This window comes from Stylophora pistillata, chromosome 7, assembly GCF_964205215.1.
Source record: "Stylophora pistillata chromosome 7, jaStyPist1.2, whole genome shotgun sequence".
NCBI lineage: Eukaryota > Metazoa > Cnidaria > Anthozoa > Scleractinia > Pocilloporidae > Stylophora > Stylophora pistillata.
This window is the reverse complement of record NC_142525.1, coordinates 29,498,217-29,525,297: the sequence shown is the minus strand read 5'-3', so window position 1 is coordinate 29,525,297 and position 27,081 is coordinate 29,498,217. Positions and strand designations below refer to the sequence as shown.

Here is a 27,081-nt window from a genome sequence, read left to right as displayed (position 1 = left end):
ACCGAATCGTCACGGAAAATTTTAAAAAATAGCTTTTGAAACTGAGTTTAACTATTCTCAATTAAATCCAAAGGATAATTCTGAAGGATAGAAGATGCCTACGATATATAGTATGGCTATTAGAAATAAACAAAAATGAAAATTAGCGAGGAAACCGCGTTTATGTAAGTGAATTAAGGCAATGAAATATCCAAATGTGGGCATGAAAATCTCTGTGTTCCTGATCGACACGAAGAGTCAGAAATATTGATCAAATTTCTACAGAAAACGTCGTGCAAATTAAACCTGTTCAGGGTAATCAATATTTGTATAGAAATATATCCTGTTTTTGAAGTCAGTGAATTTTTGCAGCTCGTGTATACGAGAAAATCTCTTCTGAACTTGGAAGAAAATTTGTACTCAGACTGTCGTGCTCTAGCTATCTCAAATGGACTAAATTCCCAGCAGTCTTAAAAAATGTCATGAAAGTGTTTGATATTTGTTTGGAACTATATTGAGAAATTTGAAAATTAGGAGAAGAATTCTCCTTTCTTGTGCACACTAGAAAATAGTTTTTTATCAGTCTCAGGAACATACATGTAGTTATTAAATGATTTATGTAGTCACTTAAGGATATTAGGGCGAATAATTCAGGAAAACCAACATTGGATTTGGAATCACTGGACTTTTCTCAAACAGCCATATTGTAATTGTCAACAGCCACATTGTAATTTCATAGGCCAATTGATTTGCATTTGGTTTTTTCCTTATTTTCTTTTGACTTTTTTTTCAGTGACTATACATTGTTGCAAGAAGGTGTATTAATCCTTAATTTTTAGAAATAGGCATACACCTTCAGGACATGGGTATATGAATTAACTACAACAATATATTTCGTTATCTTTAGGATCAAAATGATGAGAAATGCAATTGTAAACCTGGACCTAAAGGTTCAAGGGTAAGTCATATAATTAAAACTAACTCGTCTATCGTATTATGGAAAACAACTTTGATTCAGGCAAACCTTTGGAACTGAAACAAACTGTTGAATGCAAAATTAACATCTCTACTATGTAAAATTATTTTTCATGCCCTGAAATTTTGCCATGCATGAAGTAGAAATTTTTGGAATTATTTTGTTTATAGCATGTGTGATGGGCATTTGTCCAAGGGAAAATTTAATTAGAAAATTGATTAACCCTTTAAATCCCAGGAGTGATTACTCTGTAACTTCTCCTTATAATATCTATACATTATCTAGCAAACAGGTAATGAGAATACTCAAACTTATCAGGTAGAAGTTGTTGCTTTGATTGAAGACCAAATTCTCCAGACCAGTTTACAAGGAAATGTATAGCAGCTAGAGGGGAGAATTGACAACCAGATCATGGGAGTTAAAGGGTTAAAATGAACTTTCCTCCCTACCTGCTCCTTGAACCAGTTTTGAGGATCATGTATCCTAAATATCCTTTTTGTCAGGTGAAGGATCTTATAATTTAATTTTGCCAAACTCCTTCTGCAAAATTGAGATTTTATTGAGGGGAGGTTATTGTATATTCTTGCTATCTTTAAACTGGACTTTTCAAAATTGATCGTATTTGAAACTTTTGATTTTTTTCTTTGAGGGAAAGATTTCAAATGTGTGTCAAATGAATGTTTTTTACACAGAAATTCCCCCTGTCATCTTTGAGTGCAATATATATAATTGTAATTTTTACCCTTGCAGGGAAGACCAGGAACGTTTGGAGTCGAGGGACCGCCAGGAAGGGAGGTTTGTTTCTCCTAATACTATTCTAGCTTCTTTTCATGAGAAAGTGTTATAATTAGGAAGTTAGGGCTGCAGGCTGAAAGTTTTAATAGTGTAGTATGTCAAAGATGGAATGTGCTTTTCCTTCTCTATTATCATGCTTTAAAAAGTTATTGCTGGCCAAAAATCCAGCCAGTGGCTGCTACTTTTTCATCTGGCACAATCTGCCAGCAGTTAGTGCTTTGCAACAAGCCTGCAGATAATGAGTAATTTGCTTTCATAACAAACATAATTATGTGGGTCCCTAAACTAGTTTACAGAATTGAGCAGCATTGGACATTGTTAAACATTTAATCAGTTTTAAAAATGGTTTGACTCATATCAGCCTTTATTCAGTTATAAAATTATGTTTGCTTAATTAATCACTTCTACTTCAGAATGATTTGTGGAAAAACTGTGCCAGAACTCTTCTGAAGCTTTCCTGTCTATTTATCAATGTTTGAATCAGACATTGCCATGAAACAGATACAGGGTTACTTGCTTGGATTCAGTGTAAACTACGCTGTAGTGTCACAAAGTCTTTAACTGTAACGGAACAGACTCAAATATACAAGAAGAGTTTACACCGAAAGTAGTCAGATCCAACATATCTAAAACGTCCTTAGGCTTAGCAGCCAAGCCTGAAATATCCATGGATACCCAGATATAACATCCCATCCTAACCTATTTAACGTTCAAAGTCCACTCTAACAACGCAACTTAACATAGAAGAACTAAAACAATGTTCTAGTCATAAACAAAGTCAGCATCTCTCTTTGGCTTTGGCGTTCGAGTTGAACGTCTCAATGCCATTGTTGAGTCGGTCGGACCACTATCTGCGGGATTCCTATCATCTGAGACTGTAGATCCGAGTTGATCCAAAGGAGGCATCGCTGCCCCAGTGAACTCTTCCGACTCCAAGCAGCCGTTGTCATTGTCATCATTAACTGGTAGCTCCATGCGTGGAACTCTACTAAGAAACTTCACATTACGAGTGAAATGTTGTCCAGTCTCAGCATTGACAAGTTCGAAAGTATCTGGTCCTTTGCTATGAACAATGACATACCTCTGATGACCAAACATGGGAATCAATTTTCCAGATTTTGTATTTGCTACAAATACAATATCCCCAGGTACTAGGTTATGTTGTTGTGCATGTCGCTTGGCATCAGTATACTCACATAACTTCCTCTGGTATTCCTTGTACCTCTCTTCAGGGTTGTTCCGATCCAATTCTGGTACTGTTGGCAACTTTGTTGTTATCTCTCTGTTGAGAAACAGTTTAGCTGGGGTCATGTTAGTCCTGGCATGTGGAGTGGATCTGTAAACTTGCAGGATTATGGGCAGAACCTCTGTCCAGGATAGACCATCTAACTCTGCTGCTCTGATACTGTGCTTTAGGTACCTATGAAATCTTTCCACCTGCCCATTTGATTGTAGAAAATAGGGTGATACTCTTCTGTGCTGTATTCCATTTGCCTTCATGAAGTCTTGGAATTCCTCAGCTACGAACTGATGTCCATTCTCCATGATCAGAACTTTTGGATATCCAAATCGTGCAAATATATCTGCAGTTACTATACTCTCACTTGTATTACGCTTAAGGACAATAGCCTCAGGCCATTTGCTTCTGTAATCAACAACAGTCATGATGTAGATCTCTCCAGGAAATGGACCAACCAGGTCAAGGGCACACTTCTCCCAGCTGTAATCGGGAAGAGGAGGTGCTGTATTAGGTGTGTCTTGTTGTAGTGGTTGAAGGCGCACACATGTCTCGCAATTTCGGCAGAAGTCCTCAACGTCAGAGTCTATCCCCGGCCAGAACAGGATTCTACGAAGGCGTTGCTTGCAGCGCACAATACCTTGATGAGCCTCATGTGCCAAGGTCAATGCCTTTTTTCTCAACTTCTCAGGAACATAAATTCATCGACCCCGCCACAGTAGGCCCTGTGCAAAGCTCAGTTCATCTTTAAAATGTTTCCATTTATTATTTACCAGGTTCTGGGTTCCATCAAGTACCTTCACCACCTCTAGTAATTCAGGGTCAGACTCTCCAGTCTCTTTTATTTCATCAATTGAGAGCAAAGCATCAGCACTTTTGACAAAGTGTACATGCTCCTCAACAAAACTTGTTTCTGTAACAGTAGTGTTCAAAGGTAATCTTGACAGTCCATCTGCAATGTTCTCAGATCCAGGTTCATAAGTGAGTGAGAAGTCATAGTCCTGACCTCTCAAAGCAATCCGTTCAAGATGAATTGATTGAGTGTTTTTATTGAATACGCCAAGCAGTGGTTTATGATCAGTCGAGACGACAACGTGGCGACCATAAATGTAAGAATGCATCTTCTGCAATCTGAACAGCACAGCCATTGCCTCTTGTTCGATCTGTAAATATCTCTTCTCTGCAGCAGTTAGACTTCTGGATGCATAAGATATGGACTGCCAATGGCTGTCAACATTTTGCAGCAAGACACACCCAAGACTGACTGGGCTGGCATCTACTACAAGTTTGGTCTTGGCTTCCAATGAGTAGTGTGCAAAGCATGGTGCTTTAATCAGAAGCTCTTTAACTTCCTCAAAGGCTTTGGATTCTGTTGTACTCCATTTCCACACCACACCCTTCTGCATAAGATATCGTAAGGGAGTGATCACTGTTGCAAGGTTGGAAACAAACTGTGTAAGGTATGTAATACTTCCCAGAAATGATCTCAGTTCAGCTTGGTTTTGAAGTACTGGTGCATCTGCAATGGCTTTTACCTTGTCAGGTTCAGGCTTAATGCCCTCAGCAGAGATGACGTGTCCTAGAAATTTCAGCTCACACATGCCCAAGGCACACTTGTCTGCATTGAGACAAAGGCCAAAGTCTTGAAGTTTATCCATAACTGCACAAAGATTCTTCCAGTGTTCTTCTGGTGTTGACCCGTACACCACAACATCATCAAAGTAGCTAAGCACACCTGATAAGCCCTCACACACTATGCTCATGACCCTTTGGTACACCTCTGGTGCTGACGCAAGTTCAAAGGGCAGCCTTTTGAACCAATACACTTTACCTGCGGCTATGAACGATGTAATTTCTCTAGATTCTTTCTTTCGAAAACATCCGAGCCCCACTCAGTTGCCGTAACAGGTCTTGGATTCTAGGAATTGGAAACCGCTCTCTTATCACTGCTTTATTAGCTTCCCTGAGATCAACGCACACTCTCAATTCTCCATTCCCCTTGTAGACAATCTGCACAGGTGATATCCATGATGCTCCTGCCGCTTCTTCAATCACATCTTCTTGGATCATTCGCTCTATTTCTTGTTTCAATCTCTCCTCTAAGGGTGCTGGGACTGGCCTTTGTTTTTGTACCTTGGGAGGGACATCTGAATTGATTTTAATTTTGTACTCATAATTCTTAAAGTCTCCAAGCTCTTCCTTGAAGAGATTTTCATACTCCTGATAGATCTTCTCCCTTGCCTTGGTTGGGCTCTCCCCTACTGCATGGATTTTTACAAGGTTGAGGGTGGACAGGGCGCTTCTTCCCAACAGGGGGGGACCTTCCACATCGATCACATACACTGGCTCCATTACTTCCATCTTATTGCATCTCAGTTTAGCATCAAATACTCCTAAACACTTGAGGTCTCCTCCACCAAAAGCTGACAACTTGACATTGGTTGGGTTAAGAGGAATGTTCAGGTTGTTTCTAAACCATTGTTGAGGGATCAAGGTTTTTTAGCACAGCCAGTGTCAATCATCATTTGAACAAGTTTACCATTGATTTCAACATCAGTTTCAACACCCAGCCCCTCATTATTAGTAGTATACCTAACATATTCAGGGTTAGACTTATCTGACTGTTGCTGGACTGGCTGGACAAACTTTACATCTTCTTTATTCTCTGATTCTCTTGATCTGCAATATTTCCAAAAGTGACCAGTCTTCTTACATTTTATGCACTGTGCATTCCTAGCTTTGCATCTTTCGTTATTAGCAAGATGATCCGTTTTTCCACATCGAAAGCAGGCTTTTTCTTTCGCTTTATTTACTGAAGATCTTACCGCATTAACATCAGATTTTCCAGGCAAGTTTTGGGCCCCGTGACCCCCAAGTAGCTGTGTATCCTTCTTTGCAGATTCAATTGCTCTCCCAAGCGTCTGGGCTTTTTCCAGTGTAAGAGTCTCTCCTTGTTGTAGTAGCTTTTCTTGTAGATATCCGTCAGAACACTTCTCTATAACTTGACCATGAATATCATCAGTTGCTTCCCCGAAGTCGCATGTTAAACTCAGCATACGTAACTCTGCAATGAAGGTATCAAGTGATTCATGTTGAAGTTGAGCATGTTTTCGAAACTTGTGCCTCTCTGCCCACTTGTTTCTCTTCGGCTGAAAATGTGCACTCAACGCTTGTTTAACTTCCTCAAATTTCTTGTTCTCTCCCAGCAAACCTGAGAGCAAACGCTGGACTCCCGTCACTGCAAGATGTAGAAGAGTAGCTTTTTGAACGTCGTCACTTTCCTTATCTAATTTCGTAGCAATTCAGTAGTTGTCGAAAGCATCGAGCCAAAACTTCCACTCATCCGCCAAGTTTGTCGCCTCTAAATTTACTGGTGACAACCAAAACCTTTCAAAACTCATCTTGACATGTTATCCGATTGTCTTTTATCCTCGTCGCCAATTTGTAGTGTCGCAAAGTCTTTAACTGTAGCGGAACAGACTCAAATATACAAGAAGAGTTTACACCAAAAGTAGTCAGATCCAATGTATCTAAAACGTCCTTAGGCTTAGCAGCCAAGCCTTCAATAGCCATGGATACCCGGATATAACATATTATACGCTAAGAGATTTAATTTTCTCATTGATTGAAAAAGAATTAGAAGCTACAGAAAATCATTTGGTGGAGGCACTACCTTGAAATTTGTCGTGTGCATAGGAAGTTGGACAATTTCCAACAATTAAATACTTGAACTTTTATCTTTGGTGTACATATGCTTTGTTGAACTCCTTCATCACAGATCACATAAACCTTTTGCAAAGGTAGGAACACTGGTTGCAAGCTTCACTTTCAATTTAGTATCACTCTGTCAAAAATTATATGGCAAATTGATTTAGGGAGATATTTATATGACTGTAACACTTGAAAATTTTAGTCTTTGATAATTTGTGACTGCATGCAGTATAGTTCTTAATGTCAAACTCAGAAAACCACATACTATGGAAAATATCCCTGAACTTTTATTGAGAAGACATGAATTTTTACACTAATCAGTTGTAGGATAGTTTCTTTGAGATAATAATAATCTAATATTTATATTGTGCAAATTAACTTTGGGATATGATCAAACACGCATTACAATGTCTTGCGGGGGACTTAACAGACTGCTTGCAGCTGTTTACAATTTTTTGGGAAGACTTATTGTAACAGATGTCCCCAATTTCAGTAAACAGGCCAGAGCACAACACGGTTCGAGCACATGATTTATCCCATAATATTTAATAATAATAGTAATAATAATAATAATGAGTAGATGCTTCTAGGGCGGATTTCTAATCTCAATGCGCCTGACAACAGATGATTATAACATAACCAAAGTAAAGCGTGCGTTCTGATTGGTCAATTTAGCATCCCCCATTTGCTTATGAGTGTACGCTGCTGACGTGAGCAAATGCAAAGACTATTTTTCCGTGCGTGCTTGTTTTTTCTGGTCACGTAAGATTTGTTAAATAAAAGGGAACTCTTTAGCTAAAATGTATCAATGTTATGTTATAAAACAAATGGTAAACACCACAGCGTACACTATTGAGTTATGGATGCACTTGGGAGGTTTGCTAAGCACTCAAGAAGCTAGAGTCGCTCAAGGCGATAGCCCCGAGCGACTCTTACGTTTCTTTCGTGCTTAGCAACTTCCCGCGTGCATCCATAACTCAATGGTGTATGCTGTGGTGTTTACCATTTGTTAATTATAAGAATAAGTTACATCATTTAACAATTTAAATGATGTAATTGTACCAGTCCCGCGTGGACTGAACACAAGAAACAAATTAAACAATTGTAGAATGTTTTGTAACTTACAGGGTGAAGGGCTTGAGGCTGTGGCTGCCAGTTAACCAGGCCAGCGCCCTAACCACTTGGCTATAGTGCCTTCTCAATGAATATCAGGGAGTCAATGATATTCATGTACACATGTATCAGGAAATCCCCCATTCTCATTTCCCTCTGCTCTGGGATCTCCTATCCTTTGAATTAATCAATAACATTAAGTTTGAGTCACTTTATTGTACAGTATTTGTTTTTATGACAATGATTGTAAATGGTTTTCCAATGAAAATGAAAAAGGGAGGAATTGTAGGGCTTGATGCTGACTTTTCAACAGTTTTAGTTTGTTTACTAGCCAAACTGGCTAGTGGAAATTGAAAACCATTAGCCAAAACTAAATTTGTACTAGTCTGTGGCCAGTTGGCTACCGTTAGTGTCAAGCCCTGAGTTGATTGAGTGGGCCCCTTTATTAATTAATGGTGATTGTGTTTCCAATATTTTGCTTTTGTCTTTGCCTTGTAGGGTCCTCCTGGAAAAAATGGATTACAAGGCCCCAAGGGTTACAAGGTGATATTTCCAGATTTGTTTTTGATAATAATTTTGGTGAAAAATTGCATATGAGTTGTCTACATGAGTGCCAGTAGTAGAACTAGAAATTTCGACTGTAAGGGTATAATAAAATTGGAGTGATACTGCAAGGCCATGCCCCTCTCCTCCTCTTAACCTTTCACTGGTATTGCAGCAAAGCACTGTTCTGAGTAATGTTTGTGTTCAGTGTTCCTCATCATTTCAAACGAGAGAACCCCCAGTTACACTTAGGGTTTTTAGTTTGCATTTTCAGGTAATCTTACTTGGAATATATAACAATGGGGTTTTTGTCAAAAATTTGTTTGATAATGATTGTTTTAACACAAAACATATTTTACCTGAGAGAAGCTCAGAGATTGATAAAGTGTACGATATTAAAATCTGATTGAAAACAAAAAATGCTATGTGCCAGACAAAATGGTTGCAAAAACTAAGAAATCTAAGCAAGGCCCATTTGTAGCTCCCAGCCTCCTTTTCAATAGGCCTCTCCTCTTTATCAGGTATGACACACCTACAATAACTGGCAAGCATTTAGGAACATTTGATCAAAAGACCGAGCATAGCACTCGGTTGTCATGTTCTTTCCTCGCAGAGAAATCTTTTCTCCTCTTCTCTTTATGTGTATACAAACCCAGGAGTGAGAAAATTTCAGTTTTCATTTGTTTGATGGATATCAGTTTTTTTGTCTCTTATGGGGAGGGGGGGGAGTGTGCATAAAGGAAGTGCCTGTGAGGGCAGGTTGCACCAGACCATGCATGCTTAAATATTGTTTGTTTTCTTGTATTTTAGGGAGAGGCTGGAGTACAGGGCCCTACAGGAACTCAAGGTGATCAGGTAAATGCAAAGGATTTTCTCACTTAACTCTGAAAATAGCACACTTTGAGATGCAAAGTTTTATTAACTAAACTAGCAGTTGTTTGTAATGGTAAAAGATGAAGAAAGGAGCAACGCTTTCAGCAGAGGGAATTCTATCAAGAAGAGCAACAATGTGCAGTAGAAGAAAATCTTAAAATCCTTCTTAGAGGGGTCAGAAAAGAAAAAAAAAATTTCATTTCATAGGATATATAGTTTGATCTCAGGGCTAAAATCATAAGAAATGAATGGCAGACATTGTGGAGAATAGGGAAAGGGTTGATCAAGATAGAAAGAGAACTTGAAATGCTAGAAGGAGACCAGATCCCAAACAAAAATCCTTTTTTTTTTGCTGCCAGGCAGTGAGTGTTTCTAGTGCCATGATCTAGCAGTGCCCAGTGGCCTCTGGCACTTTAATTTTGTTGTTGGGTGACTCCCAAATTTTAGTTTTTTCATAAAAAGCATATGCTGCGCACCCTGGATTTCACAGTTTCAGAGCACTGGGCTCCATTCAATTTTCCTTAGAGCACAGCCTTGATTTCCTGAAATGTTTTCTTTGTAGGAAATGTTGCTAAGGTTTTCTAATACAAGTCTTTCATTTCCCCAAATCAGTGCATTGTCTGGAACTCTTTCTTTGTTAAAATGTATCTTCATTTTTTTTTATTTTAGGGAATGATTGGAGTGCCTGGATTTCCTGGCATCCATGGTATACCAGTAAGTATTGGAATTTCAACCAGCATTTGTGTTATGGCATACAAACTACAAACTCTGTGAACCACAACTGCTTTATTTTATTTCCAAATAAGGAAACAGGTAACATGACAAGTGATGTAGGACTAACTTATTGTAACAATTTGTATTAAAAGAGCACGTTTTCTCATTCTGCGTGTGTATGTTAAACTAGCATATGGTACATCATTGCCTCAATCTGACAAATATTATTTTAATCCACTTACTTCTAGGGAGTCCCAGGAATAGCTGGACCAAAAGGTTTCATGGGACTTTGTGGATGTGATGGGGATAAGGTACATGTGGTTAAAGAGAAATAACATCTACCACGCAGCACACAATAGCTAAGAAAAAAAAAGTTTTTGTACTGAAGTAACATTACAATACTTGTATAATATTTCTGTTAACAAATGGGCCTTAGAGGTTAAAATAGGTTTTTTGTTGTTTTTTTTTTATTTATTTATTTATTTTTTTGTCTTTTGATTTGTTTTTGTGTGTGTTTTTGGTGATTTTGAACTATTTAATTTTATTGGACATTCAACATTTATAAGCCAGAAATACAGTTATTCACAATTAAAACTGGATTACAAGATCTTTGCAAATAAAAACATGTAGCAGGCTGTGAAAAAAAAAAAAGAAAGAAAAGTGGGGTTAGATTGCCAAAGAAAGGGTGGAAGTTTAATTAATGGCACAGATCCATGGAGCCAGAATGTGCAGTTGGATTAACGTTGAGTTTAGCATAGATTGAAGATTGCATGATTGTGTGTTTAGAAGCTTATGGGGGCCCAATTGAAATTGAAAGTCAGAGTTACTACATTGCCTTGGTTCTTATAGACTTAAAACCTTCGTTTGACGAACAAAACCAGGTGTAACTCATAAGGAAGTAAAAGTTGGAATGCAGAAGACCTAGGCTAATTGTTTTGAATACAACCATTCAATCATGAAATACGTCCAAATGTTTTCGATGTGTTAATTGCTCAAGTGTTTTCTTGTATTAAGGGAGAACCTGGCCGCACAGGAGTAGATGGTCGAGTTGGGATAGCAGGAACTCCTGGAGATCAAGGATCCAAAGGCCTCAAGGTATCACATTTGATCCTTTCTGTCTAAGGAGAGACCAAATGGCAATTTCTCAGTTCAAATTCAATAAAGTTTGAGGCAACCAGAGTACATTGTTTGGTTTGACATAAATTTCCCTGAGCTAAAATTTTAAGAAACATCTGGCAGAAAAGTAAGGGAATTGATATTCAAATGTTGGAAATTAAAGTTAAGCATATACCTATCATTTACTATCATTGACTATCGAAAATCCATATAGCAATGGTGTCAGTTCTTCAACAGTAATTCTGTAACATTTTGATGGGACATCTCTTTTTTCCCCTTAAAATTTGTGTTTAACAAAAGGTAACTATTGTTCAGCAAGTTATTAGACTAATTCTAAAACACAGTAATACTAAGTAGTGCCATGTTTTCTATTTGACAGTTACTTGATACAGCTGTGAATCAATCATGTTACCTAAGTTGATTGCTCAGTTATCTCATTTGAGTTAGTTAAGAATTATGAATTATTAATCTGGCATTGTTTTTTTGATATTTTTTCTAGGGTGACCCTTACGATGGTCCTGTTACTGCAACAAAAGGAGCTCTGGTAAATGCCTTGTCCAAATGAAGCCTCTCAGATGGTCCAACTTAGATAATTTAAATAAACACAAAACAATGCACTTTGTCTTCAACACAAGGTCCTTATTCATGTCAAACATTTGACACTGAATTTGAAAGATTTCTGTTCCACCACTTCATCCAAAATTTGGAACATGAAAGTAGTAATTATGGTAATTGAAGTGCTGTATTTTCTCAAATAAGCCCCCATGCTCTAATAAGGATTTTTCCTTGAATAAGCACTCACCCTCCAGGCCATAATTTCAAACAAGCTCCCCTTCCAATAAGGACTCCCCTCCTTGCTCACTTTCTTAAATTCTAGAGGTGCAAGGAAGAGCTGTTTCTATTGCCACTTGATTTATAACTTTTTACACTTCAACAACAGCTGAATCATTACAGAGTAATAGTTTCTTCATTTGCACCCCCCCTGTCAATTAAGTGTCCTCCTTCTCATAAATGCCCCTCCCCTCCCAAACTCTTTTAGCCAAAATTTTAAATGGGCTCCTGGTATCGTTATTAATTGAGGAAAAACTCTATCTACCATATCCACTACATCCTCCTTCACCTATTCCCTCAAGTGATTAAATTTATGCTGATAGCTCATTTTTTTTTTTTTTTCTGTTAGGGAGACCAAGGACCCAAGGGAGATATGGGACCAAAAGTAAGTACTTTGAAAGCAGTTGATTGGCTTGTTTGATATTGGAAAAGAAGCCTATCTCGTGGTTTTCATTTTGGTTTGTTACCACACTTTCTTTTAGAGGGGCTCTCAAGGGGGTTAACTTATTACAACTATGGCAGTGTACAAGTACAAGTATTTGCAAAACCAGTAAAATGCCCAGTTGAACAACAAGTCATGCATTTTTCTGTAAGCTTTTCCTGCAATTGTGTTGTATTGCTGTGAAAATGTTCGCAGAAAAAACTTCCTATTAGAACTAGAAGTGATCATCTAGAACTTGTGCAGGTAATATGTGTTAGATACACTTGTCTGACACCTGTGCCATTCTTTTAGGGTCCTCCTGGAGAAGTTGGCCCTCCTGGTATACCTGTAAGTATTTAATTACAGAGGATTCTTTTGAATTTACTTGCCAGTTTTTCACAGCTAATAGGAATTTATCCACAAGAAGATTGTAAGTTAATAAAGTGTAGTTGCTGAATGCCAGCAGTTAATTACCATGAATACTAAACAACATGCTTGCATGCATGTTTCTATCAAACATAATTTTATTCATACAGTATTTTTATTGTTTATTGACTTGTTAGTGACTGATCATTTAACATTCTGTTCTTGGCTAAAAGAAAACATTAAATCAGTTAAGTTTAGAAAATAAAACATATTCTTCCTCTTTGTTTTACTTTTTAGGGAAATCAAGGTCCCATTGGTGACAGAGTAAGCATTAGTTTGTAAATCTATTTGTTCAGGTTGATTTTTCAGTTGATAACAGATGCAAACTAAAGTCTGTCAATGAGCTAAATCACCTGTCAGGCTGGTTTTTAACTCCGGTTTCCATAGCATGAAGCAACTAGAAGTTATTCTACCTCCCCCCCCCCCCCCCTGGATGGGATGCCAGTCCATCGCAGGGTTACCCCTCACATTTTTGCCAGTACCCATTTATACACTTGGGTGAAGAAACACACTTTGAGAGTCAAGTATCTTCCCTAAGAACACAACACAATGTCCATGGTCAGGGCCCGAACCCAGACCACTCGACCCAGCATCAAGTGCACTAACCATGGGGCCACAGTGTCTTGCACAGATGCTAACTGGGCTTACTAAAATCTCAGTGTTAGTTAAGAATTTTTCACACTTTCTGTTTGTTATGGTATTGTCTCCCTATGCAAAATGGTACCAACCGTGCTCATGTTACAAATATTTGTCACTCATGAATGCTTCAATACCTTTATTTATTTATTATTATTATTTTATTTATTTATTTTTTTTTTGTAGGGTGTAAAAGGTGAACCAGGACCTCAAGGAGACGTTGTAAGTCAGTGAAATTCTGGGAAGAAATAATAAGAACTTTGGACATTTATACTTAAAAACTACGCAGAGGGAACTGAGCTATTACTCAGTTGGTGGCCCATAATTATTTAGCAAATCTGTTGCAAGAGATCCAGACTTCGTAACCATTTACGCTTTGTTTTCCATATTACTTAGAGTGAATTCTTCTGAACTTTACTTTCAAGGGTTCAAAAGCTGATGGAGATGTGTCTTTACTTGATGGAGAAAAAGGAGACATGGTAATTACTACTTTACTTCTTGTACTTATGTAAAAAGATCCTGACAACTTTATCTGGCTATTTATGACACTTCAACTGCATGTAGAGTTCAAAGGGGAACCAGGCCCACATAGGTGCACCAGCCCCCCTTTTGCTCTGATGAAGGGCTAAATGTTGGAAACATCAGCTTTAGTATCTCTGTTTGGTGACTTATTTTCATTATCAACTCAGTTGATTGACCAAATTGTCTTCCTGTCTGAATAATTAATCATATTTGGGTCTAACTTTGGGGCTTTGTTATGTGTTTACCTTAAAAAAACACATAAAACATTTTCAGAAATTTAAGATTACCCAAAGTAAAGCACCCAAATACACAGTTTTATTTTTTTTAATTTTTTTCTTTGCAAAAGTCTGTGTAATGAATCAAGGGAATGTTCCACCTGAACTTCATTTATCAACAAAATTAGACCAATATGGTTTAAGTTCCTTACTTTTTCTTTCCATTTTTTGGAATATTTGATGATTATATCAAGATTTTTTCATATACCCACATGTCATATCCACCATGTCATGCCCCAATGGTCTGATTTATTATTTGATTATTTATTGATCATGAGCCAATAAATGCTTCTCTTCATAAAGAAAGGTAATAATAATTTTCTTAATAATGATGACAGTGACAATGATATTAACCATGTTCTTGATAATAAATTTTGAGAACTACTTTTATTAGAACCGTTTCTGGTGCTACATTCCTCTTGGTGACTAGCCGTCTAATTTTTCATGACAATATCACCCCCAATTCACATATTGAGGTCAGAAGTGATTAACAAGTAACTTCTCCCTTAGTCATACATTATTCAGCCAATAGGTAATGAGAATTCTCAAACTTATCAGTTAGAAGTTGTTATCTTGATCTAACACCCAATTCTCCTAACTAATTTACAAGTAAATGTGTAGCAGGTTGAGGGAAGAATTAAAAATCAGATCAGTAAACAAAATCCCTTGTTAACACCTTCGGAAATGTATAGAGAACATTATAGAGAATATGCATGCTGATATTGTGGCATAAAGGGTTAATACTTTTGTTGGCTCAAGGGTCCGCCTGGAGAGGAAGGAGATCTAGGAGAATTTGAAGTTACTATTCCACCTGGAAAAACTATAGAGGTAATATATATGTCTTTCAGCATTCTTTAGAAGCCTTCCCTTACCAAATCTACATATATGTGACATATATGTGACATAGGTTCAATTGTTGCACATATATGTCACATATATGTGCATATATGTGACATATAGTTAAAATGCTACAGTCATTTCTACATATATGTCACATATGTCTGCATATATGCGACATATATGAAAATTGGCGAGGATGAAAACATATATGTAACATGTATGCAAGTTTGCACATATATGTAGCATTTATGTTTGCTCATATTTATCGATATAGCCTTGCATGGACTGATACAGTAAATTGAGGAGTCCCTAATTCCATTGTAGGGTTCAAATATTACATGATGCAGTGCTGTTTTCATTTTTATTACACTGTATGAATAATAAACTTAAAATGGAAAAGTGCTTATATCAATCTCTATAAGCACATTATATATACTCAAGCATGCAGATCTGATTGTGAACTATTAAATATTTAACATTTTGCCAATCCTACTTAAATGATAACGTCAGCTTTTACAATCGTAACAGTGGCCAATTTACCATTTCAACTTTGTTGATATATTCAAATTATTTCATTGCCCCTACTGACGCAGCCCCAAACAGTTTCTTTTAGAAACTATCAGCCTCTACTTAAACGATAGCTTGCATGTATCCTGCTTGAACCTTTCTCTCAAATGAATTAATGCAATCCAAGTTTTTGGTGAAGCTAGGCTGGGTTATTTATGCTGTCATCATAACAAAATTGCTTAAATTATTTGATAAAAAGTGAGATTCTTCTGAACTACAAATACCAGAGAGAAATACCTGAATTTCGTTGCCACTAATTCTTTAAATACATGTAGCTAAAACAGGCAAACCATATAGCAAGGATAAGCTCTGATGGTGTGGGTCTCATGGCTTGTGTACAGCTCTACCTTATGGCCCATGCATGTATCAAGTCTGCAAAGTACTTTTTAGGAGCATTCAATGAGCTGACACACTTAATTGTTAAGTAATCCAGGAATACAGTGCAAATTAATCGAAGCAATTACACCTAAAAGACAATTTCCATTTAGATTGTGAGCAACCACCAAAGTAAGGATCAAAAGAACGCTCTCAGACAGTTTAAGTAGTGAACCTGGGTACACAAAGGGATCCTTAAAAATTTCTGTTTGATTGGAGATGTCGCCACCAATTGATTTCTCTTCATCATCTGAAAAGCTTTCACGATAGCTTCTTCCATCACCTTCAGAGACACCGCTCCAATTCATGTCCAAAATATCATCGCTGTTGTCTTCAGGCGAAGACATTCCTTGATGGTCCGGAGATGAAGGCAATGACATATCTGACATAGTCTCCGACATACTCAAGTCCGCATTAATTGTCATCACGGTCATCTGAATACTCTGATTTGCGATTTCCTAGCGAAACATTCCCACTTTCCTCGGGAGTTTGCTCGTCTTTATTTGAGGTAAGTTGTACCGTTTTATCCTGCCGTCGATAAAAAGTGCTTTTGGGTTTTTGAAGGGATACTTCTCTTCGATGAATGTTGTAGCCATCTCGCCTTTTTAACGTTCCACCATTTTACATGGCATGTAAAGCGCATGCCCTCTCATCACGAAAGACCACAATGCCTGAGGGCACGCATCACGTGGTAATATTCATGTGACTTGACAAGAGCGGGAGTTTTTGAGTCGCAAGTGCCGAAGCATTGTTTCATCGGATAAATTTCGCTAGTGTTCTCCCATTTTGGACAACTTTTCTCATAATGAGAGAAACAAAGGCGCCTTCTCGCTTCGCTAACGGCTTTGGTAAGTCATGCAAAATTAACTGCGTTATATGGATAGTTGTCTTAGCTGCGAATAAATGCTTTCCGCTGTACCTTGGTTCCAGAGGAATTTTGTTTGAAAGCTAGGCCGATTGCGGATTCAACTTTGCCATAAAGATTCGCAACCTCCGGCATGTTTTGAGAGCGCGAAATTTCGGGTCATCCTCGGTGTAAAAACCTGATGAGGTTTTCTTTGTGTCATGAGGAATTGTTTTGCTGTACGCTTTTGTTTTTAATGTTTTGTTGTCTTTGTTTTACGTCACTCGTGAGCTTTACAGGTTTTTACACCGAGGATGAGCCGAAATTTCCGTTTGTTTTCATTGATGTCAATACAGAGGCCACTAAATAACAAAGGACAGTACAGTGTTTGCTTTTCCATGCTGCAATAGATCTTTTCGCGGTAAAAGGAGGGCAGCAAGGTCGAGTGGTCAGCGTGTCAGACTTGCAATCTGTCGCTCCTGGGTTCAAGTCCCGCCTTGGCTACAGCTACTTGGATTAGCCTCGAATTTCAAATCCTCGGCCATGCTTGAAATAGAGCTAACTGGTTTGCCTTCGGCCAGTTGGGATTCTTAACAACGTTATTTTCAATTTGAATTATTTGTTTAAGTTGTTTCGTGGAAAACCTGTAAACTAGCTTCTAGCTAAGTGTTTCTCCACGTTACACTGTTTATTATTATAAAACTGTTTATTAAAATCCGCCATTTTGGAAACGGGGCAAACAGGGCGAGAAGTGTTTGTACGCAATGTCAAAAAACGTCTGTAATATAAAAATCTGGACAAGACTTCCGTATTATATCCCCATACTTGATTATGCTTTCAATTCTTGGATAAAGGAAAGCAGAGGAAAAACAACGTATTTCCTTTGGGACTACAGCTTTGTTTTTGATTGGTAGGGGGTTATACGAAAATCTTTCCAAAATCTGCACAAACGTTGAATGGTGAGGGTAATATGGAGGCCCAAGCATTTCTCTATTTAAAATTGAGGGGGATATTTAAAGGTAAGCTGAAAAGTGGGTGATCGTGTTTTTAATTTTCCTTACATCTGTCTGTAAACCCCGCAAATTTTTCAAGGTCAGGGAAGAGTTACTGGGGAATTTTGCAAAAAGTCAAGGAAAATCTTAGTTCTCGTCAAAGTCAGTGAAAAGTAGGGGAATGTTGATTTGAGGGTTCCACAGAGGTTTGTGAAGTAGTCGATCAAGTGTAGCAAATCGGATAGAAAGCTTAAAAGCGATGGAGAAGTGTATCATAGAACAATAGAACTATGCTATTCCGAGAAATTTCGTAAATCGTTCCCTGCATGTCTTTAGCCTTAGCCATTTTATATTTGAGTTGTGCACCCCAAGGAAATAAAACAAACCATCAAACCCTGCTTAACTCTGTGCTAATAATATTTTGTGCACTGCGCTTTCGATAATTTGGTAATTAATTTAATTCAAGGTCAGTGAAAAATGTTTTGAGGTCAGTGAAAAGTCAGAGAAAAGTCAGGGAATTTTTTGGGTTCCCATGAGTGGCAACCTTTTGTTAGTATTACTATATTTAAGATATATCACAAACTAATCTATGATTCTAAGTATATATCTTGCTTCTCATTTGACAGCATTTGTATAGTCCCAATTCAAGAACTCAAAAGTGGCCCTTGTGCAAAAAACCATCCAGGACACGTGCACAGGATGCCACAGAGGAATTTCAAAAAGGAAAGAATGTTGACACTATATCGTTAGCATGCACTTGCGTTTTATGACCCTTAATCTTGTCCAATACATTCCATTGAAGTTCATGCACTCATCAGTAACCTATATGGGCAATAGACTTATCATTTTCTCAGTTGAATGCCTGGTTTATTGTTTGATGGGTTCTGAGTTAATGTTTTTGAATGTTGCATATTTGCGGGACCATCCATTGAGGGAGATTATCTGCTTTTTTTATCTATAATGCCCTTGAAAATAGAAAACAACTTGATTGTGGCAATTGATGTGCTTTAACTCAAGAGAAGTTTCTCCAACTGACCTGTAATTTACCAAGTACATGTCACTGGTGTACATGTTGTGGTTCAGTTTTATCCTAGTTTCAATTTTTATTTTCGTTTGTATTAATTAAACTCTATCATTATTGCATATAGCCATATATCCAACAACAAATGGAAATAAAATTTGCCTGTAGGATAAAACTGAAATACATCACTTTGATGCGGTACGTTGTAATTCAGGCCATTTTATTGATGTAAACACTCATTCACTTTGTTTAAGGAGGAATACAAAATATATGCTTTGTTTGCCACAACCATATATGTCTATGAGCATTTTCTTGCTTTACATTTGGGTACAGCTTTTCATTTGCATATACAGGCTGTTGATGTTTTATATAACTGTTTAATATGAAAAAAGATTGGCTCATAAAATTTAGAAGAACTGCAGAAATGTAATGGTCAAGAGGCCAACTCCAATGTAGCTTTGTTGGTTTATTAGCTCGACGTTTGGACCGTCTCAGTCTTCCTCAGGAGCATACTAATTACAATAAGATTAGTATGTGATTAGTATGTGATTAGTATGTAATTAGTATGCTCCTGAGGAAGACCGAGACGGTCGAAACGTTGGGCTAATAAACCAATAAAGCTACATTGGAGTTGGCCTCTTGACCATTACATTTCTGCTTTTATTTACGTTATTTCAAGAGCCGACGATCGCTTCAGTGATCCTCCAGGCAGCGCGTTTGAGACTGATCAGCATTGTTTGTGGGACCCCTTACAAGCTTCTACTTATATATATATATATATATATATATATATATATATGTATATATATATATATGTATATATATATACAATTATTTAGGAAAATAAAAATTAAACTTTGCACGAAGTTTTAGTGCGAAGTTTTAATTTTTATTTTCTTAAATAATTGTTTACAAAGCTCCATGATTCAAGGATAAGGTTTTTTACGTTTATATATGTATATATATGAGTTCTATTTTCTTTACATATTAACAGGTTTCGCAAAGCCATGCCTTACAGAAATATATGATTTTGTGATCTCAATTAAGGATTGTGGTTATTCTTTATTGACTGCAATTGTTTTTGGCTAGCTATTATCAACTATAATACATCTATGCCTTTAGGTTGACCTGCATATGCATGCCCTCACCAAATCTACATATATGTGACATACATGTTACACATGTGTGCCACATATATGTGGCATATATGTGCAACGATTGAACTTATGTAACATATATGTCACATTTATGTAGATTTGGTAAGGGTGCATTTGTGGTTCCCAGGTTCCACATATATGTTACATATATGTTGCATATATATGTCACATATATGTGATATATATGCAACATGACTGCCAAATTCCTACATATGCCACATTTATGTTACACATATGTGGCATATATTTGACATATATGCCACATATATGTGGCATATATGGCACATATATGTGGCATACATATGTAACATATATATGTCACATATATGTAGATTTGGTAAGGGTTGTTAACCAGTGTTTTTATTGACTATTTGTTAGTGAAGCACTGGTTACTTGAAATAGACAAAATCATAAAATGGTTGTGTCCTCATCTGAAATAAATATAACCTTTGCCGCAGTTACTGTTTTGTCATGGCAGGCCACTACAGTATATCTCTAGATAGCTAGAGAACACTGCTGCTTTACCATGACTGTTGAAAATTTTTGACTAACAATTTCTGTGATCAAGTGAACATCTCAACTGCTTTAACCTTAAGAATGACTTCATCTTATCAGAAAAATATCTGTAATTTAATATTACTTTGTGTTGATTTATTCACTTTTTCCTTTTTTTTTTGTTCACCATATACAAACAATGTTATATTATTGCATCATGTTATGCTTTGTTACTAAAGAGCACTTTTTTTATTCAAACAAACACGCGGGGACATCACTGTAAATAGTGCTTTAAAATAAAAGTAAATTTGCAAATTTTGAGAGATATTTTGATAACTTACTAGGATTTGGCTCTGCAAAGACTAAGATTAACAGATGTTTTACCCTTACAGTAACAGTACAGACCTACTGGACTTTGTGGTGCATGCCAAAAATTAGCAAACCTGAGAGTAATGTCAAGAACTTAAGACAATTAATGGTTCTACAAAGATGAAAAATTTATCTGATGTCTGTCCTCACTATACAAACTTCAGTGAAAAAATAATTATTGTTAGCAAAATTTAATCACTTTTATATATGTAATGCTCACCACTTTAAGCTACTGATGGTGATTACAATTGTTTTACTTCGCTTTTAGCCGGGGAGCAAGGGACTCAAAGGGGAACCAGGACCTCGTGTAAGTACCTTTCAGACCACTTAAGCTTCATGTACTGGTACATGTAGCAGTCTATGTGCTAAATGCATTTTGACCATCCTGACCAACTACATTGTCCAGGTGGAACCAGAATGGATTTTTATGATGCTAAACAATACCATTTTGTATCCCTCCATAAGCCCATGGAATGATCTAACATTATTTGAGAAGAAAAACATGTGTCTGTCTCTTTGCATTGTTCTGCTTTGTGTCACACTTGGAGGGTTTGCAGAGGTGACTGACAATCTTTAATTACTAGCAGTGATCTCTTAAGATACAAAAGTCATTCAACAGTACAGGATAGATCTGTCCAATAAAGACACTGATTTGTCAAGTCAGGAACAAAATTGACATACTTGATCCAATACTCTGTTAAGTGCCATCAGAATTTGAGATTTAGCACCCCTGCTTATAGGGGGGGGGGGGGGGTATTATCATTATAATAGTAAGATATGATACCATTCTTTACCAACCATAACATGTGCTTCCAACAGTCTGCTGAACAATTCTGTCAAAACTAAATCACTTGAAATAAAATGGCTTTCTTTCACTGCTCTCTGCAAATGACAAACTACCTCAGTTTTGAATAATGCCTGTGAATGACTAACAAAACCTTCAAACTATCAGAATTGGTCACCTTTTCAGTACATTATCTCTTTTTATTATATGGCTGTGTCTCACAAGGACTGGGAACTACCGAATTCACGAATTTGATTGGCTGAAATCAATATTGAAAGCAGTCTAGATTTTCCCATCTAGACTGGTATCTAGACCGGTCTAGAAAAAAAAGGTACAAAGAATATAAAAAATTGGCATATAAGACACAGCCATATAATAAACATCTTATTAACCGAGCTAGGTCGGTCTGCATGGGAGAATCTTGACCTCAGTCGCTGGTACAGACCTCACTGTGTTCGGTCTGTACTGGTGACCTCGGTCAAGATTCTCCCATACAGACCTCCTGCTTGGTTAATAAGAACTAAGTTATAGGTTTTAAGAATAAACAAACCTATCAGCTAGAGGTGGCATAATGATGTTACACCAAATTCTGTCAGCTGATTTACAAGGAAATGTAATACACAGAGACAGGAAATTTACCAAAAGTGATCCAAATGGTATGGAGGGAGGGTTAAGATCTTTACTTTATTTGACATAATCACTGTATTATTTTTCCTGTTGTAGGGTGCTAATGGAGCCAAGGGGGATACAGGTGACAAACCAACAGAGAGTGGTGAGAAAGGAAAGCAAGGACCAGTCGGAGACCAGGGTACAGTTGGAAGACAGGGAGGTCCTGGAGATAATGTAAATGAAATGCACTTTGTCCTCCACTGATAACCACCTCCTTATAATTGCCACTGTTATCATCCTTGGTGGACAGTTTACACATTTCCTGCAGTGTTAAACGCTACACAAGTGTCTCTCGACTGCCAAAATAACTGCTTGACAACAGCCAGTTAATGAACATTGTGGACAAATAGTATACCACTTTACCCTCATCAGCTTTACTCCTTCATAGCATGAATTTTTGGTGTCTCTGTTATTGATGTTGTTTAATGGTGTGTTGCATAATTATAAGCTGCAATGAGCATTTTTTTTTTTTCGCAAAATGAAAATTAGTGCTAGTCTATCTGATAACAGATGTTCAGCCCTCCTTATATTGACCACCTCTCTACAAAATATACTTTCCTGCTCTCACAGTATAGCCATTGTACATTTTTTGTTGTTTTGCGTGGTTGTTCCACTGTATAATTGCTGCAGAAATACATGTATTTGTTAATAATAATAATAATAATAATAATAATAATAATAATAACAATAATAATAATGATAATAATAATAGTAACTTTTATTTATATAGCGCTCATATCCTGAGCTCATGGCGCTTTACAACACTGTGCGGGGGACTTTACCAGACTGCTAAGCAGTTTACAATCAATGAAAGGCAAATCTAACAGATGCCCCCTCACCCCTATTCCCAGTAAACAGGCCAGACCACATCACAGTAATCTCGTGAGTGGGTTCTTTAACGTCCCCTGCCTAACCAAGTTAACTAATTAATAGATGCGGGAGACGGGATGTACGGTTTATTCGTTCTTATCTGAGAAGACTAGAATGTCTGTGTTTGTGGTCATTTCAGGGTGGCCACAATTTGTTGGATTAATTTTTTTTCATTGTATATAACTATGAACAAAGGAAAGTGAAAGGAAAGAATCTTTTAACCCTTAAACTTCTAAGAGTGACCAGTGTCTTATTTCTCCTTACAATATTGACCCTAAATCACACAGTAAGGTCACAAGAATAAAGGAAATGACCAAAGATCATGATCATTAAACAAATTCTCCTTGTCAGCCTCCTAGGAAATGTATGGGCAAAAGTATGGAGAATATGCATACTGATGTAAGGGTGTTAACTGTATTCAGACAAGATATCGTGTCTCAGCTTTTGGGAACGTGACCTGCTTGATCCAATACTCTGTTAAGTGCCATCAGAATTGAGATTTAGCACCCCTGCTTACGGGGGGGGGGGGTATTATCATTATAATAGCAAGATATGATACCATTCTATACCAACCATAACATGTGCTTCCAACAGTCTGCTGAATAATTCTGCCAAAACTAAATCATTTAAAATAAAATGGCTTTCTTTCACTGCTCTCTGCAAATGACAAACTACCTCAGTTTTGAATAATGCCTGTGAATGACTAACAAACCTTGTATGGAGAATATGCATACTGATGTAAGGGTGTCACGGGTTAACTGTATTCAGACAAGACGTCTTGTCGTCTCAGCTTTGGGGAACGTGAGCTGTTTGTTTGGTTACGTAGGTTCATGGAGCTTATATCCGACTTATTTTGCAGGGAAATATGGGAGCCCCAGGAGATAATGGTACCATTGGTATCCCGGTAGATATATGTTAAGATAAATACCCTTCTAATTAATACAATATGATTACTGGTTATCTGCGTTAGGTGTCATTCTGGTATGCCACGCTTCTAATGTTTTTCTGGTTCTAAAAGAGCCTTTGTCAATAATTGACGCGTTTTCAAAATCAGTGGCGTGGTTGTTGGACCATGCGTGATTGAAATATGTTGCTCGTTTTGTATTGATTTTTGGATTGAAATATGTTGCTCGTTTTGTATGGACTCTCTTTTCCTTTAGAGCCGCGATAATATGATTACTTTAATAATTTACAACTTTTGCATGAATCTGTGCAAATACTTGTTTTTGCAAAGAGTGAATGAAAAATGGCAAGTGCAGACTGTGAAATTTTCTGAAGTTGAGGTGGAATCCTTCTCAAGGGAACAAGGAAAAAAGGCTTATTGTGAAAAAAGGAGAAGTTTATGCAGCAAGGAATTCTTTGCAAGGAAATATTAAAAAGGAATTCAGATACTTTTGCATTGGCTGTGTAAAAGAAAATTGGAATCTTACAAGGTAATTTTATTAATGTGTTCATGTTTTTTTCATTAGGGTGAGCTTGGGGCCCAAGGTGAACCGGGTGAAAGAGGCCCTCGTGGTGAACAGGTATGTTGATGACATTTTTCTCTGCAAGATTTTTCTCATAATTGAAGCAGGTTTCATGTCATGATTAGATGTGACGTATCTTTTATCATAGACCTTGACGCTCTATAAAATAATATGAAAATCATATTTTACTCTTGTAAATTGTATTTACATGTTTTGGCCTGATTTTGCATGCCTTCATAACCATGCTACCTAAAAGGAATTGGTCAAAAACGACTTAAGGAATTTGTGATGAAAATACCTTTTACATAGTACATATCCCTTTGCAATGAAGATATTAGTCAAACAAAATTGATACTCCCTTTGAAAGTCCAAGATCGCATAGTTAGTATGACAGGTATTTGAAGATGTTCGTCATCACAGTTTGACTGTGATGACGAATATCGTTGTCGATAAGAGTACAGACCATGCTAAACCATTGTCAATTTGTTTTTTTTTTTTTTTTTTACCACAATATCGACGTCAAATAAAATGATTCTTTCAGTGCGTGACTTTCAGTGCGTGACTTTCAGTGCGTGACGCGTCGACGCGAGCAGCATTGGTCTTTACCGTTAACAAAAACGGCAAATTGGCTAATCAGATCGTGACATTACTGCCAACAGTTGTAAAATAATTGTTTGATTGTTTTTCACTTAAATTAATTTTAACGCTTGCATTTTATTCAGGGTTCCAAGGGTAACCCTGGATCTGCAGGTCCTATTGGTTCAACAGGAGAAAGAGGGGTAAATTTATCATTATATGTAGAGTCAACTACTAGTAGTATCTCAAATGGTTAACGTCTCTTAATGAACAGTTTGATTTTCCGACCACCAACATTTACCAGGGAAAAAGAGGGACATGTTGGCTCCTTCTTGGTTTAGAAGACACAGGGCACATCACATTAGAACACCACCTCACTATCCTATCGCTTTCATTTCGGTTTTGTCAACTCTGAGGTGAAGGGCTAACATCAGTTTTTAAAACTCCTTACGGTGGCCGATTTGCATTATCAGTTTCGTTGATAAAACCAAAAATACCTAGTTATACTTCCCCAATGACGCAGCACCAAAGTTTCTTTTGTAACTTAGCCCCTTTACTCTATCGATTTCATTGTTTTCCTCGTTATTTTGTCTTTTTGTTTTCTATTGTTTTATGTGAACTGTGTCTTCTACACCAACTAGGACCCAACATGTTTTTACCGCCAGTGGACTATTGTAATGGATCAGGTCTGAAAACAATAATTTCCTTTTGCAATTGGATTGACAGCCGGACGTTCCATGATAACTTCCAGTTCATCGTCTTAAACAATTGTACATTTCTGGTAGGCGCGTTCTTTTGGGAGAATCTAGACCAGGGTCGTTGGTCACGGGTCACTTAGATCATGGAACGCTAAAGGAAAGGTTTCTCAATTGAGAAATTGACACTGTTCATCAGTGTAATTAAATACATATGTATTAGAATGTCTTTTTTTTTTTTAATTTTTACAGGGTGGACTGCCAGGTCGAATAGGTAATAAGGGAATGAAAGGAACGGCAGGTCGCACTGGTGACAGAGGAGGTCCTGGTAAACGAGGAGATGTGGGACCCCCTGGTTCTCCAGGTGCTTCTGTATTTGGACCTAAAGGTGATGTTGGTGAACCAGGGCCAACTGGTCTCCCTGGGGCCCCTGGCACTGCAGGTAAAATTTCCTTTAACCTTTTAAACCACAAAAGTGACTTGCTTGTAATTTCTCTACACAGTGTCACCCCTATATCAAACACAAAGATCGCGAGAATAATGAAAACTGATCAACAACTCTCAATACTGAGGACGATTGCTGGCATTTGTTGTGTATTGGGTAAATAGAAGAGGAATGTGGCAGCTCTCAGTCAGTTATGTTGAAAAATTCATTACTTGACGAGGGAATTCCGTGTTGAATTGCACTTGAAAACCGATATCGCGCCCATCGCCTCGCGATTCGTGCGATATCGGTTTTCAAGTGCAATTTTATGAGGAATATCCTCGTCAAATAATGGATTTTCCTTGCATCGCATAATTGAATAAAATCAGGAAAAAGAAAAGGAAACAGAATTATTTGTGATTGTTAGGTATACGTAGATGCGAAACAATATCACTTTGCCTCGTCTTCAACTCGCAGTTCCACGCTAAATACCTCGCTTCGTTAACCAATCAGATCGCGAGATTTTATTCAATGGTGCGATTGTATTCACGGTCAGTCAGCAGACTCAATTGTGCCTTTTCTTCCTCTTTGCAGGTTTTCCAGGTATGCGGGGAAATGCTGGACCACCAGGTGAAGAGGGACCGGTAGGTAGGAACGGTTCACTTGGACCACCAGGAGAGGATGTACCTGGACCCAAAGGTATGGATGGGTCACGAGGACCAAAAGGATATTCCGGAGAACAGGGCGAGTTAGGACCCAAAGGACCACC

General features: G+C 37.5%; 1 protein-coding gene and 1 long non-coding RNA gene across 2 annotated transcripts in view; both read left to right on the top strand.

Annotated features, from left to right (window-relative positions):
- LOC111320781 (uncharacterized) overlaps positions 1-27,081 on the top strand; it is a 55,505-nt gene that overhangs the window by 1,129 nt on the left and 27,295 nt on the right. Inside the window, exons 3-23 of the mRNA XM_088728494.1 lie at positions 887-937; positions 1,706-1,750; positions 8,310-8,354; positions 9,165-9,209; positions 9,897-9,941; positions 10,190-10,252; positions 10,956-11,036; positions 11,557-11,601; positions 12,238-12,273; positions 12,622-12,657; positions 12,973-12,999; positions 13,558-13,593; positions 13,797-13,850; positions 14,928-14,996; positions 21,097-21,135; positions 22,336-22,455; positions 24,011-24,055; positions 24,621-24,674; positions 25,340-25,396; positions 26,141-26,330; positions 26,907-27,081. The exon at positions 26,907-27,081 is cut by the window's right edge and continues 2 nt beyond it. Coding sequence (XP_088584620.1) covers positions 887-937; positions 1,706-1,750; positions 8,310-8,354; positions 9,165-9,209; positions 9,897-9,941; positions 10,190-10,252; positions 10,956-11,036; positions 11,557-11,601; positions 12,238-12,273; positions 12,622-12,657; positions 12,973-12,999; positions 13,558-13,593; positions 13,797-13,850; positions 14,928-14,996; positions 21,097-21,135; positions 22,336-22,455; positions 24,011-24,055; positions 24,621-24,674; positions 25,340-25,396; positions 26,141-26,330; positions 26,907-27,081 — 1,358 coding nt within the window. The remainder of the gene's footprint in view (positions 1-886; positions 938-1,705; positions 1,751-8,309; positions 8,355-9,164; positions 9,210-9,896; positions 9,942-10,189; positions 10,253-10,955; positions 11,037-11,556; positions 11,602-12,237; positions 12,274-12,621; positions 12,658-12,972; positions 13,000-13,557; positions 13,594-13,796; positions 13,851-14,927; positions 14,997-21,096; positions 21,136-22,335; positions 22,456-24,010; positions 24,056-24,620; positions 24,675-25,339; positions 25,397-26,140; positions 26,331-26,906) is intronic.
- Positions 16,466-19,098, top strand: LOC148727393 (uncharacterized). The gene is made up of 2 exons (XR_015989994.1): positions 16,466-16,798; positions 18,413-19,098. It is a non-coding gene; the product is annotated as an uncharacterized LOC148727393 (long non-coding RNA).